Here is a 21,233-nt window from a genome sequence, read left to right as displayed (position 1 = left end):
TACCCATGGCAAGAGCTACATCATCCCATATACTGTATGCAAGAAGTAGACGTAGTCACCGCAACTTCCCCCATTGGTTTGTGGACTGTGCCTTGAAGCCTAGAGTTTGACATCTTGGCAGCCACCATCTTAGTTTTTGGTTGTCTTGTCAACCAGAAGAGGCACGATAAGGTTGGAGCCAAGTATAACCGAATGCTAAATAAGACATCTTTAGGCAACCAAAATGTTATTTTCATTAACTGAAAACACACTTGTGGAAGGATTAAAGTTGCAAGATGAAAACACAGACACCTCATGGTGTGGCTAGAGAAAACGACCAAAATCTATCTATCTAAATATAAAAATATTTTGGTTATCCATCGACTAGAATTTAAGATATTTCTCTACTGAAATTTTGACCTGTTGTGGTCACTAAATGAACATTAAAGGATCACCAAGTCCCCAATGTCAGTAAAATGCATCCTCTTGAGACCATGATCATCTGAACAAATTGAACCAATAAAATGAACAATAACCAAATAAAATAAATAAATATTCTATAATCGACTAATTGATCATTTCTTAATCTAACCTATTCCAAAAATGAACCTAACAAATTCAGAGACATGCTCTTCCTGGTGGTACGAACACAAAGGTTTTTTTTAATTAAAATTCCCTACGTAATAACACAGGATTGTCTGAGAATTTTCTTTTGTATGTCGCCAGGAAGTAAATTATTTCTTGCTTTGTATGTGATTTTTGAGTCTTAAATTCTACCTAACTTGAAAACAGTTCTTCAGTGTATTACCTTAACAACTCTCTGGTTAAAATGATACTGCTTCCTACACTTATTGGCAGTGCCTGGATTTTGAAAGACAATTACATAAATAATGTACTGAAGACAGCAATGCAGCGATGATCATTAAGGATGCCAACAGGGGAAAGTCAGTGCAGATATTGGTTTGTGCAGCCTTTAAAGATTGTCAATGGATGTTATAGGAAAATTAGAAAGCATTTAACACAACATAGACAAGCTTTTAGGGGTCCAACACACACTTTTAAGAAAGTTGTTACAAAACATAAGAGTAATCAACATTTATTTTCACTTTCCTTTGCTCCCAGTTCTCCTTTTTTTGCTAATTGCTTTTGCTTTTTACAATGACTGATGAGCAAAAAGATGAAGCTAAGCTTAAATCCTGTTACCCACCAAGGGAGCAGTGTAAAATAGTAGGCATCAATCACTCTGGCTGTCACCACTTTCTCCAGGGATAAACACAACACATCTGGTGGGAAGTGCTGACACACTACAAGATTTCTCCAATCCATTTAAGGCTAATTCCTTATTACTTTTTCCTCCGGACTCTGTTGTAATAATGATAATGTTGAATCACAATAATGATACCGGGAAGAGGAAAATTTATGTAGTCAAATAAACAACCAAAACATAGTAGGCTAAAAATGTATTGTGTGCTGTGTAATTGTGGTATATTTATTTTCTCTTTGTTATCAGCTTTCAAGCTTTCTGCTCTACATTAAGCACTTTGAAATGATAACAGTGGAAGATTTACCACCTAAAATGTGCAGTCGTTTTTTAAACAATGAGTCTTCAGGGTTATGGTTAAAGGAGAAAAAAAACAAGCATCTCATTTTTTAGCATCTCATTGCTTTAAGTACAAAGTTAAAAATGCTGACTGTTTCCAAGCATTTAATCTCAATCAAGTTATTTTAGCTGGGGAAATTATTTCTAATTTAATCCCGGAGGAGCAGTGGGCTGCAATGAAGCTAATGCTCCTCAAGGCACCTAAAACTTTGTTTACCAAACGTGTGCCAGCCCCGTTTAAACGTTTACAGCTGAGGACATGGGAAAAAAGAAACACCCTATTCCTTGTATTGCAGTGTTGAGCTGGCTAGCCCAAGTATTACAGTACAGTTTTTAAAATAAAAATGTCATTAATGATTGGTTTCGGAGCTCACTATAAAAGAAACATATTGCTTCCTAGGAAATGCAGTGGTTAGATTTTTGCTTTAATATTTGTATCAATATTTCACACAGTATGCACTTTTACAGGATTTGAAGATGAGGAACAAAAAAGTTGGCAAATGTGACCCTACTTTGGCTGGAGTTGCTGGAATGTAAGGAGGACAGAGTCGCTAACGTTAGCCGACACTCTGACATACTTTGGCCCCCAAAGGGTGGGTGCTTTAGTCCTGTACAGGTATTTTTAATAAGAAAATTAAAGCTGATAGCTAATGATAAGTTCCATGTAGTTGGAAATAACGCTGGGCTAACGTCTCTAGTGAAAGTAATAAGTTAGTTAGCCAGGTGTGCTAACGCTTATAGTTTACGTTAGAGCAGCTAGCTCTTCTATTTTAGTTTTTTTGGAAAGGCTGAAAAAAGACAATGCTCTCCAAACTGACTAAATGCCGAGTATCTCTCTTAATATATTCTTGATTTATGCACAACAGAAGTGTTGGGAATATGTCAACACATTCCATTTGGGCTTGCTGAGGACTTCAGTAGCATGTGTCATCTCCTTTTATCACGTCCACTGCATTTGCAAGAATCGCAGAGTGACATTGGTAAAAACAAAATAAAATAGGACATTTTGCAGCCACCCTGTAAATGAGTAGCGGCAAGTAAAATTGAAGGGAATACCCAGAGGTGACAAAAGGCAGCTTCTTGTCAGGCTGCCAATCATTTTACTGCAGATGCAATCAGCTTTCATTTGTCCGTTCAGATTCATCTCACCTCTGCCTCCGTCATCTGACATCATTCTCTCTCGCGGTCAGTCTAACACTGCAAATGCAAAACCAAATGGGCAACGTGCAGAGTGCCGACAACCAAACTCGACATCAGCACGCACAATGTAAACTGCTCCATTTAATTTAGCATTGCTTCACAACATGTGGCTACTTTTAAAAAAAATGTTTGTAACTCTCTTTTTTTTATGCGTATCTGTCTTTCTGCTGCAGTTTATAGTCTGGTATTGTAATAGGAAACTGCACAGCTGATGAGGGAAGTGAGGACAGGTGTGCAGATGAGCGGGGCAGTCAGGTGAATGGGGAAAGGAGGGTCATCCGGAGTGGATCTTGGAGAATGGATGGGAAATGGCAATGAAGGGGCCTGGGGAAAGTGTGGCTGAGGAGTTGGGACAGAAAGACGGTGGCTTCCTTACTGAGTGAAATTACCTGAAAGCCTCAACAGCAAAACCTTGGCAGGAAAATCTTTTCAAAGTTATTTTTCACTTGTATTTGTCACTAAAAATGTATTTTAAAAGCTTACTATGTCGGTAAGTATGGCAGCATTCATTATTTAAACTGCCAAAACATATATATATATAAATATGAATACAGAAAAATATTGTTGTTAGTGTCAAATCCTGTAGGGCCATTGATTACCCGCTTGTTTTTTGGCATGGCTTTCTTCCATTGGTGGTGCAGAAGCAAATGGTCTGCTATGCTAATGTTGTTTATTTTAAAAAAGCTATTCAGAAAACAAAAACAAAATTTCCAAATAAAAGCATAATTTGGTATGTTTCAATATCACCACGTAGAGACAAACCTGTTTTGTGTCTGTAAGCTAGATAACGTTCCCTAGAGTGCAGTGTTCTTGAAACGACAAAGTGATGTACGAGACAAGCCTGCAGCAGTAGAAGGTGAGGAAAATATAATACAATATACTTTAAATGTTGATTCGTAATGCAAGGAGTGGTGGGTGAGGGTAAGAAGACTATTGATTTTGGTTATAACGGCTCATATGTGGCAACACATATTTACACTTTTCTAAAGTGGGCCTGAAATTACAAAAGGTTGAGAACCCCTGGTTTAGAAAATCTATACTACACTTCAGTGCTGAAAGGACCAATGGGGAAATAGAGTAAATTAGTTAAGTTAAAGGGCAAATGGAATATAATATTCATTACTTTGCTTTCATGAGTGTATAATCACCTGAATCAAATTGTTCTGAATTGTTTTCGTTGACTTACATAGGGAGCAGGTCCTCAATATTTCCCCCACAATGTTTCTAACCACATAGTGGCTCTAGAGAGAGGCTTTCGCTTTTTTTTAACCTTACCTAAAGTCCACCATAGGAAAAGAGGATGTAGGTGGAGGGGTGTAACCGAAGGGTTGGAGTCTGCAACCTCACCCCTAGATGCCGCTTATTCTTACACACTGCCCCTTTAAACCGGAATAAATGAGCAACATGTGTAAACCGCAAAGTACATTACAAAATGTTGAATTTATGTTACTTAATTAATAATCTAACTACAAATGTTGCTCACGAAATTGAGTGTGCCTTGCAACAATACCTTTGCAGTCAGAGGACTAGTGTTTGGCTGGAGATGAAAATATAAAACAAAAAGAAAAATCCCAACTCTATGCATGCGTGCATCTTTCTCAAACTTGTCATCCCAGCTTTTTAAGCCCAGAAGCTCTGAATCCATATTGCATTAATTTGCTCTATATGTTGTAGGTCGCCCCTATTGAGCAGCACCACTACAGGTAATAAATACTGGTAGTGAACTACTGGATGTTTCCCCTGACTTCATAATTAGATCTCTCAATCATTTGCTGTAGAGATCTTTGCTTTAATGGGGGCTCAGAGAGAGAGAGAGAGAGAGAGAGAGAGAGAGAGAGAGAGAGAGAGAGAGAGAGAGAGATGTCTGTGTATTGTGGGAGGGCATTTCTCATGTGTGAATGTGCTGGCTGCGTGTGCAAGATGTAGATCATTTACATCCATCTGTTGCAGGATTGACTAAGAAATGAATCCTTGTAAACCGGCTCGTTCAACGTAGCTCGGGTCCACTGGAATGTATTGGAGGGGTATTGAGCTTGTGCCAGAAGAAAAGATACATGCTGCTAATTTTCACATTGTATCATGCCTCGGGATCACTTCCATGAAACAGTTAAGGATTTGTTTTTGCTAATTGCGCCCAATACTGTTTGGAGTATTGTTTTCTACGCAAGACAAAGTGAGAGGCAGAGAGTAGAAAGTAATTGCATGCATTTTTCTTCTTACACATCAGCTTTATCCTCATCCCAATAACCAACATTTATCACCGCTGTCAAACATCAAAAGGATAGTCTGACATTTTGTGTTATGTCTGTACGGTAAATACGACGCTACCGCCACTAGCTTAAGTTCAGCATTATGAGTGCGAACAGGAGAAAAACAGATGCCCTGGCTTTGTTAAAAAAAGAACAAAATCCACCTACCTACTAATATAATTTTTTTCTTGTTTGTTTAGTTTCGTACAAAAAACACCAGGATCACTTGCTAGGAATCCAGCAGAAATTCCAGGAAGTCACTGGTCCCAGCCAGGAAATAGTCAGACACATGACCCCCCTGTAAATCAGAGTGTTGGCATTTTTACACTTTGGTTTCTGTATGGTTGAAATCAACGAAATGTTGATTTGTGTTATTTGTGCTAAACTAAGCTGGCCGACTACTGGCTCCAGCTTCATATCTGTTGTACAAACTTGAAAGTGCTATCAACCTTCTCATCTAATTCTTGGCAAGAAAAAAAAAGAAGCAAATATGCATATTTCGCCCCCTTTATTACACCTCCCTCAACACACACACACACACATACAGTCAAGGTCTTGCCCTGAAGGGTATCCCATTCAACCCAAGCTAAGTGATAGCCTTTCTATTAGCCAGATGATTATCTGGTGAAAGAGTGTTTGCTGAACACCTGCGCTACATATTGTCATTACAATTATCATTAATGATTAAAAAAAAGTCCAGACCAGTGTCGTGTGATTGATCACGTTCATCGGGTCACATTTACAAAGGCTCTGGAGCAGGATGGAGGTGTTCATTTGGTGTGTTCGGCAGTGGATTGATTTGATTTATCAGGTAAATTTCAAATGCACACAGCTGTATCAACACTGAAGAGAGGAAGGTGGGTGAGCGGTGAGTGAGTGATAAGGAGAACATGTTCTACTGATAACCTGGTTTGTGCACACGCATAATGTATAACCATGTCTTTTCACCAGACAATGGAACAAAGTTAAGTGGTTCTTAAAGTGCCAGTGGAGGGTGGAAGACGAGGGCTTTTAAAAATACTTCCATAAGAGTAGTACCTGAGCTGCTAAAGCACCAGGGTAAATAGTTGGACTGGGCAAGGATCTGGTTGGATGTAACTAGGGTGAAATATTGGGCTGCCTGGGGGCCATGCTGCATTTTCATAGAACTGTTATTTTAAAATACCATAATTTATTTTATTTTTAAACAACGTTGAAGGCTTTTCCCGATGAAAAACACTTCGGAAATAGTTTCATTGGTGGATTTGATTCATCCAATCACCTTTTGATAGTGCCTACCCTTTTCCAACAGCTTCCAATGGAAGTTTCTCAGAGAAACCATCTGGCGCGTAAATAAAAAAGATACAAACCCAACAAATGACATATTATTACCACATGAAGTTGTCATCATGCTCGTTAGCATTCATTTTGGAGTTGTGTTTCTGGCCACCTGACAAATCTAAAACTGCTGTGTAACCAATCTTTGTCTTACAGAACATGCCTCATGTTCTGTAAGACAAAGATTGGTTACATTCATATATATTGATAGATACATTCACTTTTCAAGCAGAACCTTGTTTGCCTGACCAGAATGCTTTCCCATAACCTGTATCCACCAGTTCTCAGCTGAAGCAATTAAATCCCTGCTGTGCCATTGGGAACAAACTGAGACACTGTGCATCACACAGCGAAATTAGCACGCTGCTCAATCGGCATCTACCTGTACGGGGTGAATGCACAACATGGTGCAGTAGTAGATTGACAGGTCAGTCTTTCAGACTTCATGCTATAGAGCAGGTTTTCTGCTCCACATACGAAGGTGATAATTGCACAGGAGAATTATGAGAATCATGTACAACAGAGAATTGCAGTAAGATAAAAATAATACTAATAAAATGTTATAAAATCTCTTTCTAAATTGAAAGAAAATGCAACCTGATATCATCAGGGTGATCACATCTTAACCAAAATAATAAAATATGTTATATGTGCTTATGCAATAACAATGCAGAAACACACAAAAAAAAGTCTTGGTTAGACTAAACAAAAAGAAAGATTTGTTTTAATGATGTCCTATTTGTCAAAATTGTATAATTTTAAAAGGTATTTTATAAACTCTGCCTCCAATAAAAATCACACAGAGGTGCTTTACTAGTTCAACTGAACCTTTTAAATCTTTGTACCACAGCCCCACATGGTGGTGGAGAGCATATATTACATCTTGTGACTGAACTGAAGTTAAACTAAAGAATCAAACACTCGAAAACTCCAGAACACATACGCACCAGTTCCCACGCTGTGCTGAGCACCCAACTCATACAGGATACGAGCGAATTGCTTAAGTTAAATTAGGATGAGAGATGACCCCAAAACAAGTTTCAGACCTTTCCTCTCCTGTGGTTGATGACACTGCACTTCATTATCATCATCAGAAAAGTAATTAAAATGATTATATTTAAAGCACAAGTATCAATCATGTTTACAAAAGAATTAACAGTATTTTAAAGAATAAATTAAAACAACACAAACACAAATAAATAAACAAAGCTAAACAACAAAAGCAAATTTAATTGAAAATATAATTTAATTTAATTTAATTAGTAACTGTCCCACCATCCCATAAGTAACAAATGGTGCCCCCGTCTCTCCCTTCAATTTCCCAGTGATCCCCACTTATCTTCCATGTACCTGGTTTGTCTTTGTGTCAGTATAGGTGTGTGTGGGTCTTGTTTCGTCCTGCCATCAACCTGGGCCAAGTCTACCTTCACACCTGCCTGCAATCTGCTGATTAACTACCTCATAGCGCGCACACCTGCCATTCATCGGCTCATAATCGCTGCAGTACCCAGTGTTACCCATTCATTGCCAGATAAATGACTCACAACATTTCTAGATCAAACAATGATTAAGACAAAGAAGAGATGTCTCTGTGAGGCTGGTTTGAACCAACCTGACACAATAAATAGCAATACTTTTGTATGACAGGGCAAGCAGTTTTTTATTCCACACAGGCTCAACCTTCAAATAGGGTGCTTTTGGCATTACCACGATTATCAATGGACTAAGGTGGTCTATACATGTCCACTGAGTTCTGAGGAACTGAGACCCAACCCAGGCCCTGCATTGGACCCGGTCATACATTTTATTTACTCTAATCGAATGCTGCAGGAATGAGTCCTAAAACCCGTAAAAGAGTCAGCATTTTTACACTTTCAGTTCCCTCGTATTAAAGTCATGGGTCTTTGGTAATACGCCTGAAATTGGGTCTGTGGTCAAAACAAGGTTGAGACATTTGAAAGTTTTTTTCTACCATATAAAGGACAAGACATCCTCTCTCGTAAATGTTTAAGCTTTTACGTGTCTTCAAAAAGGTGGTTGCTAAAAAGTGGATAATAGAAACTACAAAAAGACAGCACGCCTTTACAGCTTTGTTGTGTATTTCCTTTATAGTTTTTACTTCTCCCGATTACATTCATGTTTCAAAATCATAAAAGTGGTGTTCCTTCTTGAAGATTATCTTGTTGAACAAACCATATGATTATCATAAACTTCTGTTTGTCACAGAGCTTATTTTATGCAATAATATCAAATCAGATGAAAGAAACCCATCGACTTTCTGTGCTAACTTCCGGGGTTTGTCCTTCAAAAATCTGTCATCCCCGCAGCACTCTAAAGCCTCAATCAGTCGTCGCTCTCAAACCGTGCTCAGCTGAAAGTTTCCTCGCTGTGCTATTAGAGCGTCATGGTGCTGGCGGGAGCTCTGAAAAAACTCCTTTCCCCTCTGCAGGTTCTGGTCCAAAAGGAAGCGCTCCACCAGAGTCTGCTGGATGGCCTTACGTTCGCAGACTCTATGGTAAACCCCGTGGCTTACATTTCTCAGAGGCTCCACTATCAGCAAGGCCGGGAACACTTTGACCTGTTGGCAGAGGGAGGGATCATGGGCTGATGCTCGTGTTTGATATGTTTCCATGATCAGAAGTACAAACTTAACAACCGGAGATATTCTGTTGACCTTTAAACAATTTTTTGGTAAAATATACAGTAGGACGACTCCTTCTGCTGCTCTGTTTCCCCACTGTTTAATGTAAAGTTGTATTAGTTAAGTTACTTGCATTGCTGTAGACAGTAGCCTACTGACCTCTGGCGACCATTTTGGGGAAGCGCTATTGTAAGTGATTCTCCGTGGGTGTCTACAGCTCTTCAATAGTTGGCAGAAAATCGCTGTTTAATAAACTGTGGTAGAATCCCTCATTTCTCCCATCTATATCAAATTGGAAATGTTGTAACAGTACAACGGAGCAGTACCGATTCGACCAGATACGCTCTGTAGGTCTTGAGCAGTGGGTCAACACGGTCAAGGTAGTCAAGATTCAAGTCCTCTGCTACTGATGGGCTGGTCAGACGCTTCCAGTGGAGGACGATGTGTACATGGAGAGCAGCTCCGTTCAGCCATTGCTTGACCTGCACACAAGAGGTACGAGAATGTCTTTACACCTCACAATTTTTTTCCCCATGGTTAAGGTTTAAACTTGGGGTTACTACATTTAGTTTGGATATTGGGGTGAATTTGAGCCAACCATACAGCAGGCCAGGACCAGCAAACTTGGGTTTAACACAAGATTAAAAAAACAAGATCATACTTCTTAGATTAATTGATGAATTATCTCAGAGTAACAAGCAGGGGGCAACCTCCGGGTTTGAGAAATGAAGCAGATGCCCAAGTGCCTTAAACTCACATTCTTTCTAATGGCCATCAGGGGGCGACTCCTCTGGTTGAAAAAATAAGTTTATGGTCGTTATTGCTAGTCAAGTCTTCAATAGAGCATGAATTTCATTTAGTAAATTATGGTCCCATTTATAGTGTTATATAGATCATTAGGCAGGGTGTGCTTTGGGGAGGGGCTACCTTGTGATTGACAGGTTGCTACCAGAGCAGTATACGGCGTCTCTACCACCGCTATACTCTTCCGCAGTCCAATTATAGTCACTTCCGTTATCTGGTTGCAAAAAACAAAATGGCGTCGGCCATAATGCTTAACAGGAGGCTTCAAAACCGCAGTCCACAAACCAATGGGTGACGTCACAGCGATAACCAATTCCTTTATACATTCCTTTATTCCTCTATGATAACAAGCTAAAAGCGCTACTTATTTATTGGATGATTACAGTGCAGCAAATGACATTCAGCCAAACAAGGTTACACACAATTAATGCACAAGCACCACTATTAATATTGTTTCTGTAAATGCTTTGAATCAACAACAATAGCCAACCCCGGCAGAGCTGAGGGCGCTGCTCTCCGGTAACAGCATCCTCCCGTAGAAATCCGTCAGCTCGGATCGCAGCTTTCTCTCGGAGCTCTCCAGCAGTGCTGCCATCTTGTCCTGGTCCCCAGCTGCACCAGGAACCTGCAGGTGGAGGAGGTTAAAGTGGCCCTTTTATGCTTTTCCACTTTTTCCCTCTTCTTTAGTGTGTTATATATTTTTTTGTACATGTAAAATCCTGAGCTGCCTAAAACAGCTTGATTGAATTCTCTCCTTCACTTTCGTAACTTTATGAGGTCATAATGTTTTACAGAAGTGATGTAGAACTCCTTCCGGTTAGTTTGGCCCGCCCTCAAACAACAAAAGAGAGCTCCTGAGGAAGAGTTTTTGAAATGTGAAACGTTGACCAATCAGAACAGAGCGGGCTAGCTGACCAATCGGGGTAGACTTTGCTTTCTGGAGGGAGGAGCAAGCGCTACAACGGAGCATTTCAGAGAGAGGGTGAGAAGAGGTGCTGCAGGACAGCCAGGATGAGAAAAACAAGGCGGATTATGAGCATTAACGCATGTAAACATGTTGTAACTGTAACTTGAGATAAAAACATGCACCCGGAAATAGCATAATAGGGCCTGATTAAGAGTAGGACTATCATGTCTTAAGACTCATTGTGTTGCTGCTGCCTAGGCGGGTCGGTACAATACAAGAACTATGCAACTTGACCCGACATTTTTGAATGGTTATACTTCTTAACAACTTTGGAGACATTTTGGAGAGAGCTTAACAGATACTTTAATTTGAGCTTATACTGTACCTTGTTTTGATGGTGAAACTACTAAAATATGCCTCTGGGCAGCTTTGCCGTCAGCTTATTTTGTTCATCCATGCTAAAAACTTCCAAGAATCAACATATAATCACACGTATATCACATGTTGTGATATACATGTGATTTGGGCAGTTCAACTGAGTGTTAAGTAGATAATTTTTAGTGGTTCATTTTTACTATATTTACAAATATGTTTTCTAAATTCTAAGGTTAGCATAATGGTAACACTGAAGACTGACCAGCTGGGGTTTGTCAATGTTGACAAACCCCAGCTTTTAAAAGGAAAACAAGCACATTCTCCTCCTTACAAATGCAAAGTTGGGTTTGTAAGTAAGATAACTCACCCTTCCTCTGTACAATCAATAAATCAAATGCTCTGACAAAGAAGAAAAAAAGAATGTGGCGACTCTCAGGAGTGTTAAAAGGCTACCTGTTTGCTTACCTGCGCGCACTCATTGCAGGTCACTGGAGTCTTCCACAAGCTAGCTGCTAGCTTGACAGCTGCGAGTACTAACAATAGCCATTTTTGTTGTTTACGTTCATTCCGATAATTATGGGGAAGGCCTGAAGAGACCATGCTGACAACTAGCCGATTCTAGCTAGATTTAGCGACTTTTGGAGTTAGTGCTGCTCGCCACATACTGGAAGAATGTTTGCAACACTTGGCTGGCTTTTTTTCCCGATTGGATAATTTTTTGAATCTAGCTTACTCTTTCTGGTTTCTGAAGATTAGCAACACTAGCTTCAACGATAAAGTTGCTAGAATTACTGGACTGGACTTAAAATGCAGCCACCTGTTTGAGAAACTCGCTGGCAATGGAGCTGATGTCCGACCCGGCGTCAGGCCCAAAAATTCTGCGTATGGGATCTTGGGGTGGGGATTTGGCCACAGGGCTCCTCGAGCCCGACCCGGCGATCTGGTGATGGGCTAGCATCTCAAACAGGACCGAGAGAGCAAGTGCAACAACACCCACGGCCCCATAACTGACCTACAGAATCAACACACACACAGACATTCATCCTTTAGACATTATCAAAAACTTTAAAACAATGTAACTGCTACAATGTAATTATTGATGATATACAAATTTGTTTAGGAGTAGAAATGCTTCTTTAATGAACCATATATATATATATATATATATATATATATATATATATATATATATACTTTATTACTTTAAGTAATTTGTTTGAAAAGAATCATGAAAATTGCAAATTTTCTCCAGAAAATGAACCATATTGTCTGATTTGATGTTTAATGTGGATGTAAACCAAAAGCAACCATGATCCGACCGTGGCATTTCCTCCAAAGAGGGTGTGGAGGTCGCGGTTGAAGGCAAACCTCTGCTGCCGGGTCATACGGCTCTGCAGGGTGGAGTACTGCTGCTCCAGCGCCCAGGAGGAGTTCAGGGACAGCAGAGGGGCCAGGGGGCGTCCAGGGAGGCATCAGGAACCAGGCCTGCATGGCTGGAGAGTTACAACATGCTAGTTTGACTTATACACTAAATTTTCGGAGCCTATATTGTCACTCACCTGAGTTATCCCTGTCGCATGCCTGGGGTTACAGTAATTCAGTATGTCAATTTTTTGAGTCGTTTACCAAAAGCACATAGGTGTTCAGTTTGCTGCCTCTTTGCATACCTGGCAGTGTCGTAAAGACAGTCTACGGTCTTTGGAGAAGTACTGCAGTGTACTCCCATCTCAGCGTCCACAGTGACTGCCAACGGCTGCACAGAAACTAGTGTAAAAATGGTAAAAAACACAGCAGAGTTTCTGTCCCTGACCATTCAACGGACTCAACGGTGCGTTCAAGCTTCAGTCACTGGGTACAAAGTCTAGAAACACACCGGGCAGTTATACACACACACACACACACACACACACATACACACACACACACACACACACACACACACACACACACACACACACACACACACACACACACATACACACACACACACACAACAAACAAACTGCTCATATACAGAGATACCCATACAGTACATGACACATCCCAGAAAATTGGAAATCTAATGACAATAATCTGTGTTAGGTGATTAGAAAAAGATTATATTCAGTCCATGGTTGGACAAAGGGTCCCCATAATGTCTAAATATATGAAAGGTTAGCTGGCTATGGTAATTAGAATGCAGGTTAAAAGCACAAGGTTTTGGATTTTTTCACATTTCTTCCAAAAATCTTGGAATTGGAGCATAAAAAACCATGCGGCTGGGACATTCCATTGTTCCCCAACGTTGCTGTGTAACACATTAGTTTGACCATAAGCCTTTACTTGAGATTAATCATTTTGACATGTTGGTACATTTAAAATGTCGCTCATTTATTTTGTACATCTAGAATACACCAATATTTGCTTTTCTAGGTTTCATTAGGAAGAACAGATTCAAATATGGTTACTGCCTGTAACCATATTTTACCGATGGTACAATCTGTCACACTTTCAACATAGACCCACTGCAGAGTTCTGCTGGCTGTGGCTGTTGCAGTGTGTTTAAGTCCGACAGAAGATGAGAGGCAAGGCAAAGCATTTGCTAAGTTGGCCAACATTTTACATAAATACATTTCAAGCAAAGTTTAACAAGTAAATTACCCCTAAATGAACAGAAACAGGTTTATGTTTTTCTGAAACAATACTTAATATATAATCCCAGGGGATGCCTCATGTGTCAAACACAAGCAAAACATCAAATATGGCACATCCTTTTTATAGCTTTTTACAATGTATCTGAAGACTAGAAAGAAAACAACAAAATACATAAGGTCAGAATGGTTTATGATATTATACACTTTCAGTAAACTGAAGATATTATTTTTTAATTTCAGTTTTTTTTTCATTCTGATTTGCTTCTTCATCAAGTTTGTGCTTTATATATACACTTAAGTACATACATACATTCTTATAAAAGTCCTGATCTCATGGCACAAATTGCCCGGGTTACCAACACAATCAAATCAATTGTCCTTTAGCCCCGAGGCCAATCTGTGCACCAAAGTTCAGGAAATCCATTCTGAGATGTTTCCTGCTGACAGACAGAGAGACCAACGTGGGTGAAAACATAACCTCCTCCGCAGAGGTGATAACACCTCCAGTGTGAATCGAATAAAGGCATTTATATCAGTATCTGGACACGTTAATGTAATATATATTACGTCAAAACATGTCAGCCGGTATGAAACTACATGAATCAAAATGATAGCCCTATTCTGTGTGTGTGTGTGTCTGCATCTGTGGATGTACAACATATATGAGCAGGCTAAGCTTAACTTACGTAAACATACAATTTCTCCTGTACAAAATATATATTGTTGAAAGTGCCTCATTTACTGTGAAACACACTCTCTCTCAAAGTGAGTTAGCCCTACTTTACATTTTAAGACACAAGATTGTCAATGTGCTAATATAAGTGGAGTGCAGTGACGTTTGGCCGTGTTACATGTTTGTTTCTAATACTAGTACAATACTTGTGCTGTATATAGAGTCAGGGAGTTACTGGTTACTATAATCAGTAGGCAATTTGTCTATTTTCAACAGGAGGAACGGACCGAGTTTGATTCCTCCCCCCGCACGACTAGCAACACCCCAAGAAAAAATTCAATCAGTTTGCTACTTTAATCAATATGAGCACAGTTAAGGTGGACATTCACAAAATCCATTGACGTACGTCAACGGATCCTATAGATTTTCAATGGAGAGCAAGAGAGCGCAGTGACCATTCGCCATATCTTAATTTCGATAATCATGACTTGACACAAATAACTTTACACAAATTAAGTAAGTTAATGAAGTGCAGATTAAAAATAAATCAAGAGACAATCAAGACAAATATAGAGTGTCTCACCAGGCCACCATTTTGAAAACAGTCAAGCCATAACCAAGCTACGCCCACCTGCCGGAGGAAACCAAACCGTTTTGGGTTCCTCCACATCTTTCCATTTGTCATTTTTTCTCACCCATTAGGCGTTTAAACTTTCCACAGGAACGGTCACATGGACATGGGCTGCCATAGAATCAGGACGAGGAAAGGTTTGGATCTTTTACATTTCGTGCGTATTTCTCTATGCGGTAAGGAGACATTCTCAAACCTCAAAGATCTCCTTTTTTATTTTTTCTACATCCGTGTCCGATGTGCACAAACTGGCAAAAACCTGCGACACGAAACCCTCCCCCTGAAAGGGAAGTGTCAGATGGTCACTTAAGCCATGCTGACACTCGCAGATGCTGGTATTGCAGCGCCATGGCCATAGATTTGAACTTGGATAAAACACCTCAATCAATAAAGGGTCAATCAGTCAGGGACTACCCCTGCACTCTCTTTGCTACAAATTGCCTGCTGGATCATTCCTCATTCCTGAAGCGACCACCTTCTGGTGTGACAACGTTGAAGGAAATAAGGAACAATGAGTCCTCGTTCTACAAATAAATGCTTTTTCAAGTTCATTTGAAGCTAAAATGAAGCTGAGTTTGTGTTAGTTCTATGTACCGGGTCTTCACAGATACATACTGCCTCCAGGAAATACCCAGATCCCCGAACTCTAAAGACCGACACGAGCAAAGGCTGGATGCTTTTACGAAGTTTGTCGGTTTTTGCTTATGTAATGTTTATTTACACAATACAGAATTCAGCCATTATTAATATAAGTATTTACACGCGGGCTCCAAACCAATCCATTACATTTCCAAGCTACTACACGTTATACGACATTTTTGACTAAAATAACATTAATACATCATGATCAGACTAATGATCATGAATATTACCTAAGCGATATCTAATTGAGAAACACAAAAACACCCATTTCTATCTATACATCAAATGGCCTTTGCAGTACTACTAATGCACTGCGCGTCTGTTTCTACTTCGTGCTGTGTTTGCCCTCACAAAGTGGTCGTGGAGGGCCGCGCCGCAAGAGTGCGCAGGCGGCGGGACTGCGTGTGCGTGCGTACAAGGCTGTGCACGGCGTGACGATACTTGGCGGACATTAGGTTGTACAGTAAAGGGTTGATGGCAGCACTGAGGAAGAAGAGGACGGAGGAGACCAGGTTTATATACTGAGACAGATTGTATAAAAAATACGAGTACGTGACGGGGTACGGGTGTATACCATTGGAGTGTGTGTCGTTGCGTGCTTCGTCATCGTACAGGCCGGTGGGCGTCACGGTATGTGCGTGCATGGCGGAAGGGATGTGATAAGGCGTGTTACTTTCTGAGTGTATGCATATGAGTGTCCTGTTTTGCACGATTGTGTGAACATTCGCACAGCTTGACGTGTTGGCATGTGTTTTGTTTTTGTCTCTCTTATCTGTAAATCTACCCGGGTGTGCATGTACATCAGTGCTTGTGTCCATTTTGGTCTTTGGGTTAGGGTTAGCTTCCTGTCCATCAAAACCGGTTTCCATTGAAAAAGAGTAAATGGTGCGACCCACGTGGAAGGGCAGCCAGCACAGGACAAACGCCAAGACGATTACTCCTGGAGAAGGTGGAGACACAGAGGGGAAGGGTGGGGAGGAAAACAACGGGGGAGTACGTTAGAATCATTGATACCTGAAGTTGGTAGGAGATGTCTCCAACGCTAAGAAACACAGATGCTACCGTAGTTATTAAGTAGCCTCAATATACTGTTCTGAACTGAATCCTTTAAATCTATGTGCAAAGTCCTGCAACGTAGTTTTTAGTAAATAGCTAGTATCAAACTAGTGATTTAATAAAGTGGACCATTAAATCTTAAAGAGTGCTATCAATACGAGGGGGCCCTGTTGTGCTATTTGACTATTTCTTTACTTCTTCCTGTTGTCCTACATATAGCCATTGCCAGCTCTGCCGCTCCAGTCCACCAGATGGAGACAATGTGAATAAACATTGGCTTAATTGTAGGCTGTTGCCACTTTTATGTTCGAAGTGTTGTATGAAAGCCATTTTACATTTTTTATAAAATGAAATGTAATGTACTTTCAGCATATATGTTAAATTTATATATTTTTTCTTTTTTGTTTAAATCCAAGTTTTGTTATGTTTTATAAAGGATTCATTTGCTTGGTGACATACGCGACAGAATAAGTAGCTAAACTGAGCTGTTGGATGAAGCATGTTTGCTTTCTGATTAAGTTGATTAAAAAAATTAATAAAATCTTGAAATCTTGAAAGTACACTTTATATACACTTTTATCTTCTCAAGTAACACTTTCAGAAACATGGCTTGAAATCATTGATGAAATACTAGTTTTGCTTGGTCTACGTCATAAAATTAGGTTCATTTTTTTACCTACAAACAATTAAGTTAGCTAGTTAGCTTGATCTACATAGTAATATGATGCAAAAAGTTGCAATACTATTTTTAACAGTGCAAGCTTGACAACAACATTGCTATAAGTGTGTGAACACCTGTGGCCCACCCAAGGTGAATTATCCCCACACACCAGTTTGTCAGTTTGTGTACCATGTAAATATCCAATAAAAACTAGTCTTTAAGTAAGCACTAGTTCCTGTGTGTTCTTGTGATAATAAAAAGAAGTCCCTGGTGGTGTGTGCTGGTGACCGTGTGTTCCTTACCCAGCATTTTGATGGTGTGCCGCTGACTCTGGTCTCTGCGGCTGCTTTGTGGACGGAGACACAGCGTCCGTCCGATCAGGCTGTAGACCAGTCCCAGGATGCAGAGGGGCACCAGGAAGTACAAGTTAGAGAGTACCATCATGGCCGACAGCAGGCCGGAGGAGACAGCGTAGTGCGTGGAGCGGCACTCTCTGAGGTCAATCTCGCGTCCTCCTCCCTCGTCCTCTTTCATCTTATTTTGCCGCTCCCCCTCAACTTCCATCTCTCCTTCTTCTTCACCTCCTCCCTCGTCTGCTTGTTTTTCAAATTTCCTTTTTCCTCCATCTCCTTGATTCCTCTCACCTCTTTGTTCTATTCCCACTTTTCTCTCCCCTTTCTCTCCAAACCAATTTAACTCCCCAACTCTTTCACCCCATTTCAGTTTTTCTCCCCACTCCTTTTCCTCTAATCCTCCATTGTGTCCACTTCCTCTTTCCCCTCCACCTATCATAACCCCCCCCTGTTCTCCTTCCTTGCTCGTCCACCCTCCATCCTCCCTCCATCCACCCATCCCGTGCTCCTCTCCCCCGACTTCCTCCACCCCAACAATGACCAGCACCGGTGCCGCGCTAACGGCTGCGCCCAGCCAAAGGCAACCGATGAGCGCCCTTGTTCTGCGCCGCGTCAGCAGGGTCTTGGCTGTGATCGGCCAGCAGACCGCCAAGTACCTCTCCAGGGAGAGGAAGGTGATGTGGAGGATGGTGCAGAAGGTGCAGCACTCTGAGAGGAACATTGTCAGCTTGCAGGCGAGGTCTCCTAAAAGCCAGGGTCTGGGCCTCCAGAGCTGGAAGAGACACGATAATTATTTTGGCCTGACCCCATCTTTGGTTTCTACCTTTATTCCACTTCATGACGCAGCTGTTACACTCAGGTGCGCACCGACATTTTTTTAAATATAACCACAGCTTCTATGTCAACTGAAAATGATGCCGAGGGTATAGGTGAATCATTCACTATTGATTGGCTAGTTCATCATAACAGCTAAAGAAAGAAGAATTGCAGATAACAATGATTCTTATAGCATAAATAGTGTTGCATAATATTGACTCACACATCGTTTGATCTTCAATTGCGTGTGTACAAAGGAAATTATTGAATGTTAAGAATGATCCAGGAGCATTCTGGGTATGACGCGCCCCTTGAGTGTAGTAGAAGAACACTAAATTTGTTCTTTCTTTTCATTCTGGTTCATAAGTAAACCCTGTTAGGTCTGCCAACACTGTTACTGTTTTTGCATTAGCCCCCGGCCCCCAGAGGCTTAATCATTTTTCAGACCGATAGCCGCTGGGTTCCGACATTGATGGGATGGCAACAAGTATTTGTTTAAACTAGTATTGGAACACAATTCTCCAAATGACGGAAACGCATCATCCCCTTTTCTTTATTCAATTCAATTCAATTCAGTTTATTTTGTATAGCCCAGAATCACAAATTACAAATTTGCCTCAGAGGAGCTTTACAATCTGTACACATGTTACATCCTCTGTCCTTCCCTCACATTCACAGGAACAACTCCCCTAAAAACCCCTTTAACAGGGAGAAAAAAGGAAGAAACCTCTGGGAGAACGACAGAGGAGGGATCCTTCTCCCAGGATGGACAGAATGCAATAGATGTCATGTGTACAGAATGAGCAGCATAACAGAGATACAACACATTCAATGTATATGACATAAATGATTCATATAATAAGACTACTTATAATAACAGCAGCAATTATTATAGTAGAATTATAATTATGAAAATAAATAATACATTTTATTCACATCAGTGGTCTACAATCTCTGCTTTGACTGCACCTTGAGCAAAAGATCAGTATCTGGTCAGACCACATCACCATAAAATGCATGGAAAAAGGTACACATGGTGTGTGTGTGTGTGTGTGTGTGTGTGTGTGTGTGTGTGTGTGTGTGTGTGTGTGTGTGTGTGTGTGTGTGTGTGTGTGTGTGTGTGTGTGTGTGTGTGTGTGTGTGTATGTGTGTGTGCATGTACCTTATACAGATCCAGAGGTAGCAGTAGGAGTATCAACAGATCACTGACGGCCATGCTGCTCAGGTAGAGGTAGGTAGAGCTTCTCATGTGTGGGCGGAGCCAAACCACCAGAATGGTCAGTATGTTTCCAAGAAGGCCGAAGAGCATCAGTGGAATGTAAAGGACAGTCACACACACTAGAATATGAAAACAATTATATGTTTTATCAGAACCACTTTTATATTTATTTCACACTTTGTTGGAAAATTAAATGACAATTTTTGAATTTTCCTGCACCATGCAATTATAATCGCTAGTACGCCAGCCCATGGACATTTTAAGGTTTAATTTAACACTATGGGGATAACCTGGAAATGTGTAAAGGTTTTCAAACTTTGGCATAAATTTGTAGGAAAAAAAGTTTTTTAGGGCCTTTGATGTTAATCTAACCTAACCCGCTTCTGGGGTCAAACTATTACTTGAATATCAAAGGAAAGAGGCAAAAAGAGTTAATGGCTGTTTTTTAATTATGCTGACACAACAATATCCTTCAATCAAACACGATCAAAGTCAAGCAGATAGTAGACCACGTCTAAACTTGCACCTTGTTGTAGCAAACTGCATAGTATTTTGGGTGGCCAGTTATGGTTGCATGCTCAGGGACATCTCTTGGTTGCGATGACTCACACTTTCTCAAAACACATTACACAGCTGAGTGCATCTCCCACCCTCTATCCGTTATTCTGCATCCAGGTTGTTTAGGACGATGCGTTTGGAAAACAGCTGACGGAATTACCAGTACACACACTGCTGAGTACATCGCAGCCGCTGCTAAGCCGGCAGACATCTTGCTAAGTTTAATTTTGCCTTTGGCAAGATTGTATTAAATTGTATTGCCTGTATACATCGTAACTTGTTTTTGAGTTTTCAATTTTATTTTTACCCACCTAACTCAATCAATCCAAACACGGGTTCCTCCCAGTGGCACTCTGGATCCAAGCAGTCCTCGGGGAAGCCAGATGTGTGGCCACAGTTTTCATCTTCGCAGCCACTGCCCATGTCTCCCAACAAAAGATCCATGTTGTGGCAGGGTGGGGTTGGGCAGAAAAGTGAATGCGCAGAAAAGTGAATGCGCAGAAAGCAGCGGGGGAGAGGTGTGTGTCCCCCAGGTTACAGGGCGCAGAGCTGACGCACACCAATGGATTTCCTATGTCGCTCAATCACAGCTTACACTGAAGGCGAGTCGGAACAAAAAGGAAAAGAATGTAAAAGCACATTTACAAGAGATCACACAAAAAAAATGCATGTAATAAAGTTTACTGTAGGAACAGTACATGAGTAAACACACGCGTTAAGGCTCGCATAGAGGATGAGTACTCTGGAACAGTTAAATCAACACTAAATGCCATATGTAATGTTTATGTTCCTTGTTAGTTTGAAATCCATCAAAGATGAATAAAAAAAAATGCTGTACACATATGAACACCCAATTATCAGAGATTTAATTGCTATTCAATTCCTTATTTTGTTGTTATTCTTTTTTAAATGAAACCAT

At 40.5% G+C, this 21,233-nt stretch overlaps 2 protein-coding genes across 3 annotated transcripts; both read right to left on the bottom strand.

The window, feature by feature from the left end:
- Positions 1 to 8,025: 8,025 nt before the first annotated feature.
- Positions 8,026 to 12,909, bottom strand: LOC129098735 (uncharacterized). Of its 2 annotated transcripts, XM_054607827.1 has the most exons (6): positions 12,740 to 12,909; positions 12,392 to 12,565; positions 11,890 to 12,084; positions 10,281 to 10,415; positions 9,313 to 9,468; positions 8,027 to 8,923 (listed from the first exon to the last, which is right to left on the bottom strand). In XM_054607827.1, the coding sequence occupies exons 2-6, from the start codon at positions 12,455 to 12,457 to the stop codon at positions 8,702 to 8,704; spliced, it is 774 nt and encodes a 257-aa protein (XP_054463802.1). In that variant the 5' UTR covers positions 12,458 to 12,565; positions 12,740 to 12,909; the 3' UTR covers positions 8,027 to 8,701. The 2 variants fall into 2 exon arrangements, with proteins under 2 accessions (XP_054463803.1, XP_054463802.1); XM_054607828.1 differs by lacking the exon at positions 10,281 to 10,415 and having other exon boundaries at positions 8,026 to 8,923.
- Positions 12,910 to 15,998: 3,089 nt separating this feature from the next.
- LOC129099096 (growth hormone secretagogue receptor type 1-like) lies at positions 15,999 to 20,758 on the bottom strand. Its single transcript, XM_054608263.1, has 5 exons — positions 20,626 to 20,758; positions 19,700 to 19,875; positions 17,671 to 18,493; positions 16,516 to 16,591; positions 15,999 to 16,206 (listed from the first exon to the last, which is right to left on the bottom strand). Exons 1-5 carry the CDS (start codon positions 20,756 to 20,758, stop codon positions 15,999 to 16,001), a joined length of 1,416 nt encoding a protein of 471 aa, XP_054464238.1.
- Between the last annotated feature and the right edge of the window lie 475 nt (positions 20,759 to 21,233).

Source organism: Anoplopoma fimbria, chromosome 11 (assembly GCF_027596085.1).
Source record: "Anoplopoma fimbria isolate UVic2021 breed Golden Eagle Sablefish chromosome 11, Afim_UVic_2022, whole genome shotgun sequence".
In the NCBI taxonomy this organism is placed as follows: Eukaryota; Metazoa; Chordata; class Actinopteri; order Perciformes; family Anoplopomatidae; genus Anoplopoma; species Anoplopoma fimbria.
This window is presented reverse-complemented; position numbering and strand designations above follow the sequence as displayed.